This window comes from Chlorocebus sabaeus, chromosome 16 (genome assembly GCF_047675955.1).
Source record: "Chlorocebus sabaeus isolate Y175 chromosome 16, mChlSab1.0.hap1, whole genome shotgun sequence".
In the NCBI taxonomy this organism is placed as follows: domain Eukaryota; kingdom Metazoa; phylum Chordata; class Mammalia; order Primates; family Cercopithecidae; genus Chlorocebus; species Chlorocebus sabaeus.
This window is the reverse complement of record NC_132919.1, coordinates 30,930,048-30,948,176: the sequence shown is the minus strand read 5'-3', so window position 1 is coordinate 30,948,176 and position 18,129 is coordinate 30,930,048. Positions and strand designations below refer to the sequence as shown.

Genomic DNA, 18,129 nt, shown 5'->3' with positions numbered 1-18,129 from the left:
GTGAGGATGAAACCCCACTTGAAGGTGAAGAAACTGAGGCACAGAGCATTGATAGGGCTTATCTGAAGACATAAAGTCAGTAGAAGGTAGTGCCAAAATTGGAGCCCAAGCAGTGTGGCTCCAGAGCCTGTGCTGCTTCCCGGGTGAGAATGGATGAGTTGGGGAAATTGAAGCATTCTCTTTTGGGCTTGGGAGGTGGTATGGCTGGTGGCACTTTATTGAGATACAGCCCTGAGAAAAAAGAGTAGTAAGGGTAAGGTGATGAGTGTCATTTTGTCCAGGTCAAATATGTGGTCCCCCTGGGCTCTCCAGGAGACTCCTGTTTGTACTTTCCCTAGACAGGCAGAAATGCCCATCTGAAGCTCCAGAGAAAGGTCTAAGCATGACATGCACGTTTGAGAATTATCAGCATTTTAAAGAGGGAAACTTGTAGTCTCTTCTCTCCAACTGTGGTTCCCATTGTCCAGCCTGTGTTGTTTGCTTCCTGGCTCCTCCCCTACGTCAGAAACCCTCTAAGGTGAAACTACATTTCTGATTTGTTTGGGGCGTTGTCTACAATGAGAAGTTGGGCCTTCCGGTTCTGAACAAAATGGAAGAGATGCATTTCTCCCTACCTGTCTCACTAAATACAGCTAAAAACCCTAGACATTATATCATAAAACAAATGTAAGGAGATTCTGAATGCTGGAGAGAGGAAAGTGGACCAGCTAGGGACCTCAGGACTCCGGAGGAACTTGGCAGGGAGGGATTCCCTGGCTTTTCTTTTTGCCTCCTTTCTATCCCAGACTGGCTGCTGGAGAAGCCCGCCATCCAGAAACACCAGCAGGCACAGAGAAGAGCTTGCTCTCTCTTGCCAAAAGTACAGGAAAGGGGTAGCCTAGCAAAACAGAATCATTTTTGACAATAAGCACCCTTCTCCAGAAAAGCACCAGGGGGGAAATATGGGTACCTCCAGCTCTCATCAGCAAAGGCCTAGTGAGAAGCCTAGCCCTCCACCCTCACCTGGCAGTAAAGAGGTACCCCTCTCCTGACCCTTCCCTGTTGGGGTGGTGTCGAGGAGGCTCAGTGGGGAACCAGCCTAGGGGTAATGAGGTACCCAACCCCTCTCAGTATGTCAGTGGAAGCAGAGGGACATGCCTAGGTTTCTACCCCCTCCTGGAGGCTATGAGGCACTTGTCCTACTCCCCACAAGAGCTGTGTCAATGGAAGCCATGTTGAGGGGCCTGCATTTCCACTCCCATCCAGCAGTAAAACATTTGTCCTCCCCTTCTGCTCCTGGCCCACTTTTAGTGGAAGCCTGCTAAAAGAGAAGATTTAAGTAAGATCCAGAGTCTCATAACACAATATCCAAAATGACCAGGATACAATAAGAAATCAGTCATCATATCTAAAATAGTTGTTAGTGTACACTGACTCAGAATGGGATAAGGAAAATAAGCCTAAAATGATGAGTGAATAATCTTTTTTTATTTTGCATCAAGAGGGTTATTAATTTGTAAGGCAAAAAAAATTCAATTAAAGACTAATAAGGAAAGCAACTTAATTAAGTTGGTATTTTAAGAGGGAGAAAAAAATAAATTTAAAATAGATAATATAGAGCTTGATTCAATTAGTAAAACAATTAGCTTTGTAAAATAATAATTTGACTATCTAGGACCCAATTATTTAGTAGTTTTACCTAAATCAGTGGTTGCGTGTGATTTGAATCACTTGGGGAGCTTTTACAAACTGCAGATGCCCAGCACAAACCAGACCAAATTCACAGTCTTCCCTGTGATTCTCACACACAGCCATGGTTGAGAGCCATTGGCCCAAATGAACCATAATCAGAAGGCAAATGGGAGGATGTTTATACCTCCCAAATAGATGAGACAGAGTCAAAATAGATGGGACAGAGTTTGTGTGCTAAACTTTGTATGTTCTTTCCAAAGGGGCACCTTCTTGGGCCATTTGTCTTGCTTTATGTACCCTTGTGATGAATCTGATTATCTCCTTCCCCAACCCGAAACAATAAATCAGAAGCAGTAATTAAAAGGAAGTCAGTCTCTTACAGGCAGGCATACTGATGGTTGCAATATATGAAAACTGAAAGAATAGGAAGACTCAGAGATTTAGTTCAGTTCCACTAGATGGCTTGGTATTAAAAACTGGTTGAAGTGATTTCTTGAGCTATGTCCTGAGAGCAGTCTGTTTGGAATTAAAATTGAATTTTTCGTGAAATTACTGAACTCCAGGTTACAAGATGAGCCCAGGAACTCAAACTGCCAGATATTCAGGCAATACCTGGCCTGTCTTAGATTTTAACAAAAAGAAGACAGTTGCCCATTTGGCTGATACCCATGAACCTAGTAGGTTCTAAACACCTTTCCAGTAAGGAATTTGATGTTTAATGTAAATGTGAAAAAGCCAAATTTGCTTGCTACAAACAAGGTTCTTGTAACAAAAGGGAAAATTAACCAAGCATTTAAATTAATGGAGTTGCGAGGCACCGTGACTCACGCCTGTAATCCCAGCACTTTGGGAGGCTGAGGCAGGTGAACCACTTGAAGTCAGGAGTTCAAGACCAGCCTGGCCAACATGGTGAAACCTTGTCTCTACTAAAAACACAAAAATTAGGCAGGTGTGATGGCAGTCGCCTGTAATCCCAGCTACTCGGGAGGCTGAGGCAGGAGAATCACTTAAACCCGGGAGGTGGAGGTTGCGGTGAGCCGAGATCATGCCATTGCACTCCAGCCTGGGTGACAGAGCAAGACTCCATCTCAAATAATAATAATAATAATAATTAATTAATTAATTAATGGAGGAGGCTTTGGGAGGCCCAACTTCCTGTGTGTCACTCTCTAGAGGAATTTGTATTTAATTTTGTGAAGTACAAAATCCATTGTGATGAGAACATTATGTGGGTTATAAATGTTCTTCTTGATGGTGCCCTTGATCCCTGTCAGGATGTGGAATATTGGGAAGAAGTTGAAGCTGAATGTAGAGATGTTTTATTTATTCAGTGCAGTAAGGTGAATTGGTGTTGGAAACTTATTGAAGAGTTTTGCTGAGTGGCTTTCATCAAGCTGTTAAAATCAAGGGTTGAAAGCCCTTGTCAATCAATGATATAAACTTAGCCCTTTTAATCAGCTGATTACAATTATTTTCCTTGACCTGAATAATGTTGATCAATAGTACTAGGCTCACAACAGGCACTTGGGAATAAAGTCGATTACACTGGTTTCAAGACAGTTTTTCATTACTGCTCAGGGCTCATGTTTTGTAGAAATAGGTTTTGTTTTACTTTTAAAACAGCATGTGGCTCACACATACTGGTATGATGTTTGGATCATGTGATCCAGGCGTACAGTCACAGAGAGCCTGGTAGCCCTGAAGATGCATCTGTTTTAAAGCATACTTACTAATTAACATTCACCATAACAACTCGGAATCCCTGAGAAAGGAAGAGAATTTTATTCTGTTTCATGAAGTGGGAAAATATTTATGAATGTGGTATTTTTACTGTTTATTTGATGTGTTAAAATAATAACAAAAAAATTTTGAAAGTGACTGTTTGTGAAGGAATTAATTCTTAGTTATCCCAACCTATGCATTCTTTCTCTGATGCATTTACAAAATTAAGGTTTCTCTCTGTTATGGTCATATGTTCTTAGGTCAGTGATTCAGAATAGGCGGGCTGGGAGCAGTGGCTCACGCCTTTAATCCCAGCACTTTGGGAGGCTGAAGCGGGTGGATCACCTAAGGCCAAGAGTTCGAGACCAGCCTGGACAACATGGTGAAACCCCATCTCTACTAGAAATATAAAAATTAGCCGGGCGTAGTGGCAGGGGCCTGTAATCTCAGCTGCTCAGGAGGCTGAGGCAGAAGGATTGCTGGAACCCGGGAGGCAGAGGTTGCAGTGAGCCAAGATCATGCCACTACACTCCAGCCCAGGCCAACAACAGACAACAGCGAAACTCCGTCTCAAAAAAAAAAAAGGGGGGGGCAAAGCAGGTGGCTTCTCTCTGCTCTGCAGTATCTGAGGCCTCAGCTGGGAAGACTTAAAGGCTAGGGGTGACTTAAGGGCTGGGGCTGGAATCATTTGAAGGCATGTCCACCGAGGTGACGGACACCTCAGTGGGGAGGACTCGGAGACTGAGACTGCTGACTGGAGAGCCTTATGAGGCCTTTTGGAGATGCTTGGCTTCCTCACAACATGGTGGCCTCAAGGTAGTCAGACTTCTTTATTGTTTTTATTAACTTTTTTTGAGACAGTCTGCTCTGTCACCCAGGCTAGAGTACAGTGGCGTGATCTCAGCTCAGTGCAACCTCTGCCTCCCGGGTTCAAGCAATTCTCGTGCCTCAGCCTCCAGAATGGCTGGGACTATAGGCATGCGCTACTATGCCCAGCTAATTTTTGTATTTTTAATAGAAACAGCCACGTTGGCCAGCTTGGTCTTGAACACCCGGCCTCAGGTGATTCACCCAACGTGCTGGGATTACAGGCATGAGCCACCACCACTGGCTGGTAGTTGGACTTCTTATGAGCTGACTTAGCGCTCAAAACATGAATGTCCCATTGAACAACGCAGAAGCTGCATTGCCTTTTATGAGCAGGCCTCAGAAGTCACACAGCTCCAATTCTGTTGCATTTTATTGGTCAAAAGCCAGTCATACGGTAAGCCTAGATTCAAGGGATGGGGACATAGACCCCTATCTTTCTATGGGAGGAGGGTCAAAAGTTTTGCAAACTTGTTTTAAGTCCTCCACTTTCTACCTGCTGGCTAAAAATTATTTTCGTTACTCTGACTTAAAATGCACTTACCAGTCAAGGTGGGAGGACCACTTGAGGCCTGGAGTTCAAGACCAGTCTGGGCAACACAGGAAGACCTCATTTCTACCAAAAAACAAAAAAACAAATGTTTTTACTTAGTTGGATGTGGTGGTACATGCCTGTAGTCCCAGCTGCTTGGGAGGCTGAGGCGGAGGATTGCTTGAGCCCAGGAGCCCAAGGTTTGAGCCATCATTGCACCACCACACTCCAGCCTGGGCAACAGAGTAAGACCCCGACTCAAAAAAATGAAGTAAAATAAAATAGAATGTGTTTACCCACTCCCAAGATGTCCCAGAAGTCTCATCTCCTTGTAATACCAGGTTTAAGGTCAAGGGCCAGGATTTCATCTAATTCAATCCAGGCGCAGTTCCTTAAGTAGAGTTCCTGCAATCTGAAGACCAAGTAAAAGGAAAAGTAATCTGTCCCGCACCCATCAGCAATGGTGATCTAAGGATGGGATACCTACCACAGACACTTCTATTCAAAGAGGAGGGGAATGGGGGTCACAAAACACTCACTGACCTTCTGTGTTTGCAACTAAGTAGCTTTCTTAGCTGCTTCCTGTCCACAAAAGGTTGGGGGCAGGGTGCAGAGCCTCTTTGCATTTTGCCATGCCTATGTTGCTTTCAGTCCAGTCCTTTGAAATTTTGGTGGATTCACTGTGTATCGATTTATAACCACTCCATTAGACAAAATCACATCCACAAATCTCTGCAAAATAAACTCTCCCATACCTTGGGCTCCTCGTGAGCTATTGTGGGACAACACCCTTAAGATTCAGGAGCCCTGTTGTCTAAGGGATAGAATTTGTAAGGCATGCCCTAAAGATCCTTAGAGCCTCATTTAGCTGTCTGGAAGATACTATGAATGCCTTAGATCTTTCTAAGGTTTTAACAAAGGATTTTACAATCCCACTCTGGATTTGATCCATTGCCCTGAAACCATTTCTTAATTTGAGAATCATTTGCCATCTGGAGAAACTGGGAATAAGAAACAGTTTTATTTTCAAGCCCAGCAATTGCAGGCTTCTTTATATTTCCTCTAATTTTTACATGAGAGCAGAACAGTTCTTTATTAAGGTCCTCTCTCTCCTCTCACGTTTTTTTCATAGACAGCAAGAAGAAGCCAGATGGCACTTTCAGTATTCTGTCTAGAAATCTCCTTATCTAGATCATCACATTTGTTGGGTACTTTTTCTGTTTTCTGCCTTCCCATAGGCAACAGGGTTGTCAAATTTTCTCCTGTTTAACGACCAAGGTCCCCTTTCTCCCCTTTCCTCTGGCTGGGAGTAATCTTTTCCCTGTTTTCCTCAGGCCCTCACTGACCCCTCTTAAAGGCCTGCCATGATTCCCCCAGCAGTCTCTGAGGACCTTTCCAGCTTCCACCCACTTCCCAAAGCCAGTGCCAACTATTTGGGATTATGTTACAGGAGCACCCCACTCCTGTTACAAATTTTTATTCCAATTACTATTGCTGTATAACAATCCATCCCAGACTTAGGGGAATGAAATGACCGCTACTTTATTATGTTCTTGGATTCTGTTGGTAAAGAGTTTGAAAGAAGCGCTGTGAGGCCAGCATGCCTCTGCTCCACAATGTCTAGGGCCTCCGTTAGGAAGATTCAAAGGTGGGGGTTACTTGATAAGTGAGAGTCGGAATCACTGGAGCCCTCATACACTCACTTGTCTGGCCCCAGGACTGCTGACCAGAGCACCTGCACACAACCCCTCTGAGAGGTTTCGCTGCCTCACGGCGTGGCATCTTAAGACCATCAGCCTGCTTCCAGGAGGGCTCTTGGCTCAAGCAATTTGTTGCTTTCAAGAGATACTTGCTTATAAAGGGATAAACTCTCAGTTATGCCACAACTTCCATTATTTCCATCATGAGCCCACACAGCTGAGCTTCCTAAGTTATAGCTAGTTGAGGAGTAAGGAGGGAACAAGAGGTGGGGGACTGGGAAGGGAGAAGGAGGGAGATTAGGAGAGACAGATGAACAGAACAGAGAAAGGTGAAAAGAAAGTCATCAGGTGTCCTGCAAAAAGCCAGAGCAAACTGTCTTCCAAGTTTCTGAATGGAAAACAGAATGAACAGAATGTTCTCCATCAAAGAGCAGCCAAATCAATTTGTTAATTGAGATCAAAAGAGCATAAACATTATCTCTGCAGTCTAATCAGAGAACAGAAGTTGAATAGGACATCCGAAAAGCCAAGTGTCTATGTCAAAATACAAGCAAACACCTAAAGAAATGAAGTGACCGCTACAATTTCATGAGAGTTCTTTGTGTGTCAGGCATAGCTTTGGATGGGGTGTCAGGGGCAGGGGTGTGGAAGGGCAGGGAGGTGGGGGGAATACCAAGAATGAAGTCTTTTAGAGGTGTATGTAGAGAGCAGTAACCAAAGAAGAGGAGAGATTCTCAAGGAGAGAAGACTGTGGAGCAGCTGCTACTGGGAGGAAGTTTGGAACAAAGATGCTCCAGAGTAAAAAATAAATAAATAAATAAATAAAACTGATTATTATAGTGACGAAATAGCAGTAAATACATTTGAGTGTTTACCCGTCTTACTATAAAATGAAGTATTGTTTTATATACCATGGTATACTGTAAAATAAAAACAATACAAATACAAAACTTCATACTTGGCTCAAAAAAGTGAAAGCCACCGAGCCTGACCCCAAGGAGATCATTCCAGTTGGACAAGCACACAGATAACACATAAATGTGACCTATTAATAAACTGAGGTATTGCTTTTTTTTTTTTTTTTTTTTTTTTTTTGAGATGGAGTCTTGCTCTGTCGCCCAGGCTGGAGTGCAGTGGCGCTATCTCTGCTCACTGCAAACTCCACCTTCCTGGTTCATGCGATTCTCCTGCCCCAGCCTCCCGAGTAGCTGGGATTACAGGCACACACCACCACGCCCAGCTAATTTTTGTATTTTTAGTAGAGACGGAGTTTCACCATGTTGGCCAGGATGATCTCGATCTCCTGACCTCATGATCTGCCCGCCTTGGCCTCCAAAAGTGCTGGGATTGCAGGCGTGAGCCACTGCGCCCGGCCTATGTTGAGATATTTCTTACAGTGAACCACCCTTACACTTGTGAATATACTCTCTCTCATGGTCATGGTGTTTATCTTGTTGTATCCAGTTTGTTAATTATTTTGGATTTTGCATCTATTTGTAAGTTACATTGATTTCTGGGTATGTTTTTGTGTGTGAGAGAGATTGATTCAGCAGGTTATGTTAGCAGGATAAATAAAATGAGTCAGTATGGTTTCTATCTTTTTCCATATTGTAGAGCGTTTAAGTATGATAGAAATTACCTGGGCCTATAACATAACCTGTGCGTAGTAAGAAGTAGGAGAGTGTTTTTCTGATAATATAAAAAAAACTTTTTGCTAGTTATAAATAGAAATTAATTGTTTTATCTTTCTTTAAGTCAATTTTACTAATTTATATTTTCCTATAAAATCATGCATTTCAGGTCTGGTGCAGTGGCTTACACCTGTAATAAACTGGTGTTTGTTACACCAGTAATAAAATTTAAAATTAAAATTAAATTTTAATTAAATTAAAATTTAAAATAAAATTAAAAACAGGTTTATTACACCTGTAATAAACTGGTGGTATTACAGGAGGCTGAGGCAGGAGGATTGCTTGAGCTCAGGAATTCATGACAGCCTGGGCAACACAACAAAACCCTATCTCTACTAAAAATACAAAAACTAGCCGGGCGTGGTGACATGCACCTGTGGTCCCAGCTACATGGGAGGCTGGGTGGGAAGATTGCTTGAGCCTGGGAGGTAGAGGCTGCAGTGAGCCGAGATCGTGCCACTGCACTCCAGCCTGGGCAATACAGCTAGACCCCATCTTAAAAAAAATTATGGGCCGGGCGCGGTGGCTCAAGCCTGTAATCCCAGCACGTTGGGAGGCTGAGACGGGCAGATCACGAGGTCAGGAGATCGAGACCATCCTGGCTAACCTGGTGAAACCCCGTCTCTACTAAAAAATACAAAAAACAAGCCGGGCGAGGTGGCGGGCGCCTGTAGTCCCAGCTACTCAGGAGGCTGAGGCAGAAGAATGGCGTGAACCCGGGAGGCGGAGCTTGCAGTGAGCTGAGATCCGGCCACTGCACTCCAGTTTGGGTGACAGAGCGAGACTCCGTCTCAAAAAATAATGATGATAATAATAATTATGCATTTCATTAATATGAAATTACAATTACAAATGTTTTTTCTCTTGTAATTTCTTCTTCTTCCTTCTTTTTTTTTTTTTTTTTTTTTTTTGACAGGTCTCACTCTGTCACCCAGCCTGGAATGTAGTGATGTGATTAGCTCACTGTAACCTCAAACTCCTGGGCTCAAGCAATCCTCCTGCCTCAGCCTCCTGAGTAGCTGGGGCTACAGGCACACACCACCACATCCAGCTAATTTTTTTTTAGCCAGGATTTTGCTATGTTGCCCAGGCTGGCCATGAACTCCCAGCCTCAAGTGATCCTCCTGTCTCAGCCTCCCAAAGTGCTGGGATTAGAGGCTTGAGCAACTGCTCCCGGCCTCTTATAATTTCAAAAGTCAACATACCCTTTCTTAAATCCCTTTCTCATTCCTAATGTTAAATATTTGTGGTTTTGCCTGTTTTTTCCTTAGTGAGACTCTGCCAAGGGTTTGGTCTATTCAAAGGACCAGCTCTTTAATTTATTATGTATGTTGTTCTTATTCATAAACTTCTGCTTTTATCTTAATTAATTTTATAAACAGGGTATAGTTAAATTTTGTTTTTTACTTAAATCTATATAACCCCTCGTCCTCCAATAAAGGAGTTGTATCCTGTTCACATTTCTTACAGCAACTGGCGAAAAAACTTTTCTTAAATTCAATCATTATTTAAATGCTTTCTATTTTTTATGCTCCCACGCTATTTCATTCTTTTTTCTGTTGCTGCATTGGTCAAGTTTTATTTATTCTCTTTTTACTAATGGTTAGAACCTTACACATCCTTTTTCATCTTAATGATTACTGTTAAATATTTGAACTTATCTTTCCTAATTGATATCAAGAATAAAATGGATTTACTTATCTCCTCCTGTGAATTGTGGCAAAAGTAATATGAGTTTTCTTTTTGTTTTTGAGACGGAGTCTCACTTCAGTGTCCAGGCTGGAGTGCAATGACACAATCTCAGCCCACTGCAACCTCTGCCTCCTAGATTCAAGCGATTTGCCTGCCCCAGCCTCCTGATTAGCTGGGACTATAGGTGTCCTCCACCATGACCAGCTAAATTTTATATTTTTAGTAGAGGCGGCATTTCACCATGTTGGCCAGGCCAGTCTCAAACTCCTGACCTCAAGTGATCCTCCCATCTTGGCCTCCCAAAGTGTTGGAATTACAGGCGTGAGCCACCACACCCAGCCAAGTTTTCTTTTTTAAAAAAGGATATAAACCTGAATTTTATTTTCCTATATAGATAACTTATTTTTGTATGCTTAGATACTTGAAGATTTTTTCCTTTATTCTACAGGTCTAAAACTTCTCTGGGCTACACAGCCAGAAGATCCTCTAAGTTTGGCTGGTACCTGTGGTTCCTTTCTATCTAAAGACTGGGACGTTTTCTTCTATTATTCTTTAATTTTCTGCAGTATCTATTCAGTTACTGTAATTTATCATATTTGTCTTTTGGAATTATTTCTCTTTCTAATATCGGTCTGTTTGCGCTTAGTTTGTAAATGAGAATATGGATTAGAGATTTTCTTGTATGGTGAGCTCTGCTCTCCTGTGTTCATTCCATTGCAGAGGAGGAGAGGACCATCTGCTCTGACTTCTCAGGCCGGCCTCCTCTTCCAGAACTGCTCAGCTCTTTACCTATCTAGTTGTATTCACTGTTTGGTCCTTCTTAGTAAGGAGAGGCTGGAAGAATTGAAATGGGTTGCAATCAGAGGCTCCGTTTGCCCTGTTCAAATCTTCAAGTCCAAAGAAGGGGAAGGCTTAGAATTATCACAGCATAGAAATCTCATAGATTAGGAGAAATAAGGAAGCAACGGGAGCAGGGGGAGCCTTGATAAGGAGTTTCCCTTTTGTTCAGAGAAACGCATCTATGTGTTATGGCTGCCCAAAGGCAATGAGGTAGTGACCCCTTCCCCAGTTGAGGTGTTTCACACAATACCTTCCATTTCCGTGGTGTTGTAAGATTTTAAAATTATATTTTCAGTGTAAAGTTTTGCTGACATATTTTCACTTAGAGTGTAAGACACTTGAAGACGGAGGGTTTTTTTGCTTATTTACCTTTTGTACTCCAGAGTTGCTACTATTTGATCCTTACCACAACCCTGCAAGGTAGACAGGGCACCTGATGTTATCCTTATTTTGCAGAAAAGGGGACAGATGCCCCAGTAAATTAAATGAGTCACTCAAGATCACATGGCTGAATTGGGATTAACACCCAGGTCATCCTTAGTACACTAATCCCCACTTACCATCCTTTCTCCCAGATCTAAAGGGGACATTCTGGGTGCTGTTTATCCTGCCTTGGCGACAATAGGGACTTAATCTTTCATTATTTGTGTAGCAGAGCAAGTTAAGTGCTGTTTTCCCTCATTTCTTCTGAGATTGTGACACACCACTAGGCCTGGGCATACACATGAAGAATTCCCACCCACAGCAGATAAAGCCACCCAGACAGTGAGGGAGAGGGAAGGGGAGGGAGAGAAGCCCACCCGCTGAGAAGGGGCGGTGGCCGAGAGCAGAGTCATTGGCTCCTGTTCTCTGGTCCAGGCAGCACCTAGGAAGGGATCCTCTATCCCTGTGGTTTCAGCATTCTTTGCCGAATCTGTCTCTTTTCCCTGAACCCCTGCAGCTAATGCTCCTGGGATATACTGGCAGAGTTACTGCTGTTACCATTCTCATTTCATTTGGCTTTAATCAAGCTCTCCTGTGAAGTGCTACATCAATTCAATTTTGAATTTCACATATAAAATAATCAAATGAGAGTGAAGCATGATAGACATAAGATTTTTTTAAATGAAAATGATATTTTTAATTTAATCATATAAAAATCATCTGGATCCAGTACATCTAAGTGGCAGAGAGATTGCTATATTCTCTTACCAATGGCCTCAGAAAAGCCCATGATCCGCATTGGTTGGTGAATGATTTCCAATTTCTTTAATATTTTCCCTTCTCTCCTTTAAGCACTGACCCTGGCATTCTTTAAAATCAACCCAAGAACTCACCTCCTGTGAAAATGTATTCATGGGAATACTTATTTATAGAACCTGTGTTCATTTATACATGATACTTGAAAAACCTGGTGTGATGGAAAGAACATGAGTCCCCGTCAGTCTGCAGGTCTGAGTTCTAGTTCCCGGGCCTACAGACAGGCTGAACTCCTTCAGTCTCAATTTCTGTCTGTAAAACATATAGGCATGGAACTAAGTGGCGTTCCAAATCTGTAAACTGTTAAGGTGTTTTTCTTCAGTTATTTGTTACTTATCCCTTCCTCTGATCCAACTGGATTGCGAATCCCCCAAGAACAGGGATCCCATTCTCAGCATCTTCCCCACGTCTGTCCCTACCCCAGGCTGCCTGGCTGATAGCACCTGTGGTAGCCAGGTGATGGCACTTCGGTATTTTATGCAATAAAAGAACAGACCACAGAATGAGGAAATCACTCTGGCTTCTGCTTTATTGACCAAAGAAGAATATCTAGAGATCAAATCAGCCAGGGTGTGGAATTTTTTAAATGTATAGGCAATAAATATAATTTACTTGCATGGATGGTGGTGTACAGGTCTCTTGAGTCTTAGTATGAGCATAAATTTGTGTAACCACTGCCACAGTCAGGATACAGAGTAGTTCCATACCCCAAAAAACTCCCTTGTATTGGACTCCTCTTAACCCCAAACCCTGGCGACTACTGATCTGTTGTCCATCCTTATCCTTTTATCTTCTAGAGAATATCATATAAATGGAGTCACGCAGGCTGTAACCTTTCGAGACTGGCTGCTTTCATTCAACCATAATGCCTGTGAGATTTATCTGCGTTGTCACCTGTCAGTACTTTGTATCATTAGTTTGTTCATTGCTGAGTAGCATTCCATTATTTAGATGTGCCACAGTTTGTTTATCCGTGCACACACTGCTGGATATTTGGGTCGTTTCCAGCTTCTATCGATTATTAATAGAGCTGCTATAAACATTCATGTATAAATTTTCATGTGAAGCTAAGTTTTTATTTCTCTTGGATACGTGCCTAGGAGTAAGATTGCTGGCTCATATGGTAATTTTCCATTTAATTTTTTTTGAGTTAACAACCACTGTTTCCACAGTGGCTGTACCATTTTACATTTTCACTAATAATGCATGTGAGTCCCACTTGTTCTGTGTCCTCACCAGCATTTAGTATTATCACCTTTTTGTTGTTGTAGTCTGTTTTGTTATTTTAACCATCCTGATGGGTTTGCAATGGTTCCCATTGCAGTTTTAGTTTGCATTTCCCTAATGGCTACTGATGTTGAGCACCCTTTCATGTACTTATTCAGTCCTATGCCTACTTTGGTGAAATGATTTCAAATCTTTTATCCATCATTTTTTATTGAGTTGTTTACTGTCTTAAGTTTTAAGAGCTCTTTATAGATTCTAAATACAAATCTTTTATCAGATATATCTTTGCAGATATTTTCTACCAGTCTGTGGCTAGTCTTTTCACTCTCCCACCAGTGTCTTCCTTAGAATAAAAGTGTTAAATTTGATGAAGTTCAATTTATCAATTTTTTTGCTTTATGGGATTGTTTTGGTATCATTTCTAAGAAATCTTTGCCAACGCAAGGTCACAAAGATTTTCTTCTATGTTTTCTCCTAAAAGTTTTCTAGTGTTACATTTTGCATTTAGATCTATAGTCCACTCTGAATTGTTTACGAGATGTGAGATTTAGGTAGACTTTTATTTCTGTTTGTATGGGAATGTCCAAATGTTCCAAGTTATCCAGATGCCAACATTATCCTTTCTTCATTGAATTGTCTTTGCACCCTTGTGAAAAAATTATTGGCCATATTCATGTGAGTCTGTTTCTGATCTGTTTTTTTTTTTTTTTCCTTTCTAAATTATTGTCTTGATTAACATAGCTTTATACTAAGTATTAAAATCAGCGTCTGTGAGCCCTCCAACTTTATTCTTCATTTGCAAGACTGTTATGGCTATTCTAGTTCTTTTGCTTTTCCAAACACATTTTAGAATCTGCTTGTTGATATCTACAAAAAATCTTGCTGGGATTTTGGTTGGGATTTCATTAAATCTATAGATCAATATGGGAAAAATTGGTATCTTAAGAATTTGTGTTTTCTAGTCCCTGAGGATATTATTTCCCTTCATTTATTTAGGTTTTCTTTTATTCCTTTCATCAGCATTTTAATTTAACTTGTTCAACATTTTGTAGTTTTCAACATGTAGGTCCTACAGATAGATGTTTTGTTAGATTTATATCTAAGTATTTTTGTTTTTGCAGTCGTTATAGGTGGTTTTGTTTTTAAATTTTTGTTGCAAATTTTTCATTGCTAATACAGAAATATTTTTGTATGTCAGCCTTGTATCCTTTGACCTTACTAAATGCACTTATTAGTTCTGGGAGCTATTTTGTGGATCCTTGGCATTTTCTAAGTAGGCGATCATGTAATCTGAAATTAGAGACATATGTTTCTTCCTTTTCAATCTGTATGCTTTTTAATTTTTTTTTTTTCTTTGAGACAGAGTCTCGCTCTGTCGCCCAGGCTGACGTGCAGTGACATGATGTCAACTCACTGCAACCTCCGCCTCCCAGATTCAAGCGATTCTCCTGCCTCAGCCTCCTGAGTAGCTGGGATTACAGGCACCCGGCCACAACGCCTGGCTAATTTTTGTATTTTTAGTAGAGACAGGGTTTCACCATATTGGTCAGGCTGGTCTCAAACTCCTGACCTCAAGTGATCCACCCACCTCAGCCTCCCAAAGTGCTGGGATTACAGGCGTGAGCCACCGCGCCCAGCCGCTTTTTAATTTCTTTAACCTGCCTTGCTGCACTGGCTAGGGCTTCCAGTATAATGTTGCATAGCAGCAGTGACAGTGGAAATCCTTTCATTGCTCCCAATCTTAAGGGAAAACATTCAGTGCTTCTCCACCAAGTATGATGTTAGCTGTGGCATGTTGTATATATCATTTTATCAGGTTAAGTTCCCTTATAATCCTGGTTTGCTGAGAAATTTTTATCATGGATGGGTGTTGAATTTTGTCAAGTACTTTTTCTGTGTCACTTGATACAATCATGTGGATTTTCTTTTTTATCCTGTCATTTTATTCTGTCATTACCTTGATTAATTTTTGAATACTGAACTAACCTTGCATTTCTTAAACTCCACTTGGTCATATTGTATTATCGTTTTTATATATGTTGTATTTAACTTGCTAATATTTTGTTGACATCCATTTTTACATCCATGTTGATAAAGGATATCAGTTTGTAGTTTTCTTGTACTGTTGTGTTTATTTTTGATATCAGAATAATGCCACCTTCAAAATGAGTTAGGAAGTATTCCCTTCTCTTCTATTTTCTAGAAGAAATATGGTGAATTGGTATTATTTCTTCTTTAAATGTTTGGTGGAATTCACTAGTGAAATCATCTGGGACTAGAATTTTCTTTTTCAAAATGTTTTTAAATATAAATCTAATTTCTTCAACAGATACAGAATTATTCAAGTTATTTCTTCTTGGAGAGTTTTACTATTTTGTGGCTCTAGAATAATTATTTGTTGTTGTTTCTGAGACAGAGTCTCACTCTGTCGTTAGGCTGGAGTGCAGTGACATGGTCGCAGCTCACGGCAACCTCTGCCTCCTGGGTTCAAGCAATTCTCCTGCCTCAGCCTCTCGAGTAGCTGGGACTACAGGCACATGCCGCCACGCCCGGCTAATTTGTGTGTGTGTGTGTGTTTTAGTAGAGATGGGGTTTCACCATGTTGCCCAAGCTGGTCTCAAACTCCTGAGCTCAGGCAGTCCGCCTGCCTTGGCCTCCCAAAGTGTTAGGAATACTGTGAGCCACTGCACCCTGTCGGAATTATTTGGTTTTAACTAAATTGTTGAATAAGTTTTTGTACAGAGTTGGTCCAAATATTTTAATATTATCCTTTTAATGTCTGTGTGGTCTGTAGAGATGGCCCATCTTCCATTCCTGATATTGATAATAAAGTCTTCCTTCTTTTTTTGTTTTGGGCTAGAGGTTTACCAATTTTATTGATCTTCTGAAAGAACCATCTCTGTTTCATTAATTTTTCTTTATTGTTTTTCTATTTCAAATTTTATTCATTTCTGCTCTTATCTTTATTATTTCCTTCCATCTGCGTGTTCCATGAAACTGATAAAGATTAAAGTCAGGAGGGTCACTGAGCAAAACCCTTAGAAAATATATGGTGTTTTTTGTTGTTTTTAGGCATGGTGTCTTGTTATGTTGCCCAGGGTGGATTCAAACTCCAGGGCTCAAATGATCCTTCTGTTTCAGCCTCCCAAGTAGCTGGGACTACAAGCACATGCCACTGTGCCCAGCTCCAAAATGTATTTTTTAATTCATTCTTTTAAGAATGATCCTAATAGTTTTCCATGCATTTTCTCTTTGCAGTTGACTGGTCTGAGTGTCTCCAATGGAAAAGACCAACTTGTAGTGTTCCATACAAAAGACAACAAAGACCTCATTGTCTGCCTCTTCAGCAAACAGCCAACCCATGAGAGTCGAATTGGAGAACTTGTTGGAGTGCTGGTGAATCATTTCAAGAGGTAAAGTTTGATTTTTGTAACTAAGACACATTTTAAATCTATGAAATCTTTAATCATAATTATCACTGAGCTTGTTTTGTGCCAATTTTAATGTATTGAGCTATTTTTCTCCATAAGGACAACTTCAATCATCTGTTTCACAGAAGGTAAAATTAGCATCCCGGCTTACTTTCAAGATTAGGGATGGTCCTCTACTTTTCCAGCCTCCAGCTGAACCATCAATGAGCGATTTCCCTAACGGTGATTTTTTTTTTTCCACTGCCGATCCAAATGTAATTAAATTCAAAAGACAGACAAATTACTTTATATTCTTCTCATGATAGCTTCTCATTTACCCCAAGTATAATCAGTTTGTGTGTCCGCTGTGACCATAAGCAAATTAGAAGGCAGATTTGGGATGGCATGCAAGTCCATGAAGACTATAAGAATTCCTGAGAGAGGCAGTAACCACTGCAAAAACGTGGAGTCATGATGGAACACGGCATAACCTGAGAAGTTCATAGTAAGCCCTGATGACACCTGGGGCAGGGGGGTGAACAATGATATAATAAATATAAACAGAGAGCAGGTCTTGAGGGTGACGGGGACCAGTGAATGGATAATTTTAAGCAGAGGAGTGATTTTGTCTGGTTATTTATTGGAGTTGTTTCAGAGGTTGGATTTCTCTTCCCATAAGGGGTCATGGATTGTTTGGGTGGGTATGTCTATCCAAAGTCAAGTGCTCTCTTTGTGGCATGCTGCCGTCACCTCCCCAACCCCACCTGCTGCTGGGAGAAGACCACTCATCAAAATCAGTGACTGAGAAATGATATAAGTGTAGTTCCTTTTTCTTCCTAAAAGACATTTCCCGAGTTCCTAAAATTAATCAAGCATTCTTATTAGTATGTTTTTCTTTTTTTTTCAGTTTAGATGTGACTTCTCTTTCTCTCAACAAACACATATTTGGAATCAGATGTCCACGTATCTAATTCTATTGTGTTCATTTTGGCTGATAAATGTATAGAGCATCATTTTAGAGGTGGGCTGCACAGACCATTTATTTTATGTTATTATACCTTGCATTCTAGATCAAAGTGGATCTTTAAATATTTTCTATCATTAAATGCTTTTAGATGCTGTAAGTAAAATAATACTTAATGGTCATTTGTGGGGGAAAAAATAAGAAAGTAATTACCAAAAATAATAATAAACACATAGGCTTTTGCAAATTCCTTTCCATCTGCCAAATAAATATAAAGCTAAGAAAATTTTTTAAAAGTTTAGAATGTGACTGGGCACAGCGGCTCACCTCTGTAATCCCAGCACTTTGGGAGGCCGTGGCGGGCGAATCACGAGGTCAGGAGATCGAGACCATCCTGGCTAACATGGTGAAACCCTGCCTCTACTAGAAATACAAAAAATTAGCCGGACGTGGTGGCAGGTGCCTGTAGTCCCAGCTACTCGGGAGGCTAAGGCAGGAGAATGGCGTGAACCCGGAAGGCGGAGCTTGCAGTGAGCCGAGATCGCGCCAGTGCACTCCAGCCTGGGCAACAGAA

The 18,129-nt window shown here is 41.1% G+C and overlaps 1 protein-coding gene across 2 annotated transcripts in view; it reads left to right on the top strand.

The window, feature by feature from the left end:
- The window catches only part of MYO1D (myosin ID), a 376,912-nt gene that overhangs the window by 241,215 nt on the left and 117,568 nt on the right, over positions 1-18,129 (top strand). For both annotated transcript variants that reach the window (XM_008010998.3, XM_073004844.1), the window contains exon 21: positions 16,440-16,594. In XM_008010998.3, the coding sequence (XP_008009189.1) occupies positions 16,440-16,594 (155 nt within the window). The remainder of the gene's footprint in view (positions 1-16,439; positions 16,595-18,129) is intronic.